General features: G+C 46.0%; 1 protein-coding gene across 1 annotated transcript in view; it reads left to right on the forward strand.

Moving 5' to 3' along the window:
* The window catches only part of nid2a (nidogen 2a (osteonidogen)), a 49,253-nt gene continuing 47,714 nt past the window's right edge, over positions 1-1,539 (forward strand). The window contains 2 exon segments of the mRNA XM_062523582.1: positions 1-250; positions 1,406-1,539. The exon segment at positions 1,406-1,539 is cut by the window's right edge and continues 175 nt beyond it. Coding sequence (XP_062379566.1) covers positions 47-250; positions 1,406-1,539 — 338 coding nt within the window. The 5' untranslated portion in view covers positions 1-46.

Consider the following 1,539-nt stretch of genomic DNA (forward strand, 5'->3'; position numbering starts at 1 on the left):
TTTGCTTCTGGTTGATCCATGCTGCTCCGCTCCTCATAGAATCAGAATGACTCGGAACAAGTTTACGATACTTTTTATACAGCTGTGCTGGACAGTGTATGTGGTCGCTGGCATTCACAGGAAAGACATTTTTCCTTATGGGACACTCAGCGGAGATTTAACCCTACAGGAGGGAGACGATGAAACTTCGAAAGTTATAGTTCTAACCAGACCCATGCGTTTCTATGAAGCATCGTTCAGCAACCTCTACGTAAGTTATGTCTTTATTGTGTTTCTTATCATGTGTTTAATGTTTGAATGGTAGAATATCCATACTCTTATAGGACGTCAATTACACATTTTCATTGCCATGGATAATCTCAAATGATGTGCCCGCATATGCCATACTGTATTATATTTGTATCCAGCATATCTAGAGATGTATTGTTACGGAATGCTTTTTACTGGTTCAAAGGTCACTTCACCCATCGTTAGCATGATGAGTGTGGGATTCTAGGAGGCTGCTCTGGGCTTCGTGACATTTAGGTCATGTCATTCCTCGAGCGCTACGTGCGTAAGGTCCTGTGCGTCCTACGTGCTAAAGGTTCTGAGGTGTTGCAGTCCGACTGACCTTACGGCTGCACACCATGGAATGAGCCATGCTTACTTAATCTCTTCAATTTTCTATATCGCTTATCTTGAAAACGTTGCGAAATCAAATACTTTATAGCTGCATGCATTGGACAAGCTTGTCGTTTTTTTTTTTGGTGGGGGGTGGGGGGGGTCAATTAGAGCAATGCATTGTTCACAGAACTTTGGGGCATTTCAAAGATCAGATAAGACTGACCAGACATTGTGTATTCCTGTGAATGCCTCAACTCAGCCCCTCTGTTAAACCCACACAGATAACGAAGCTGTAAACAACCTACTATTCACAAGCTATGCATTAGGCCAGGTTTAAACAGCAGTGGGACCCCACACCTCTGTTTAGGCAGAACAAAAAGCAAGGGACAACTCAGATACAGACAGATAAAGACACCGACAGAATGTTGTATTAGTCTGCTGTGGGGGGCAGGTAATTTAGGTGATACAGTGATCCACAACATACATTTGCCTGCAATTGTGCATTCACACATATACTTAGAGCTTGGAGTACAACAGGCTTTCAGCTGGCTCTCAGACACCATGGGCCTACTGATCCTAAAGAGTGGCTTTGGTGGGCACATCCCCACCGGTGAGGTGCAGGACAAATGGAACTAGAGCTCAAAAAAGAATGAAATGCCCGCACTCTGCTAAAAAACTCCCATACATTTGTTGCGTGTTTTCGACCCAGCTGGGTCATCCTCAGGCAACTGATCCTACTGATTTTTATAACTATATAATGGTGTCTTGTCTTGGGCTTTGCTCGCTCTCTCTCTCTCTCCAGGTGGCCACCAATGGGATCATCTCGACGCAGGACCTGCCCATGGAGAAGCAGTACGTGGACGACGGGCTGCCCACCGACTTCCCCGTCATCGCCCCGTTCCTGGCCGACCTGGACACCAGCGACGGGCGCGGCAC

Source organism: Sardina pilchardus, chromosome 20 (genome assembly GCF_963854185.1).
Source record: "Sardina pilchardus chromosome 20, fSarPil1.1, whole genome shotgun sequence".
NCBI lineage: Eukaryota > Metazoa > Chordata > Actinopteri > Clupeiformes > Clupeidae > Sardina > Sardina pilchardus.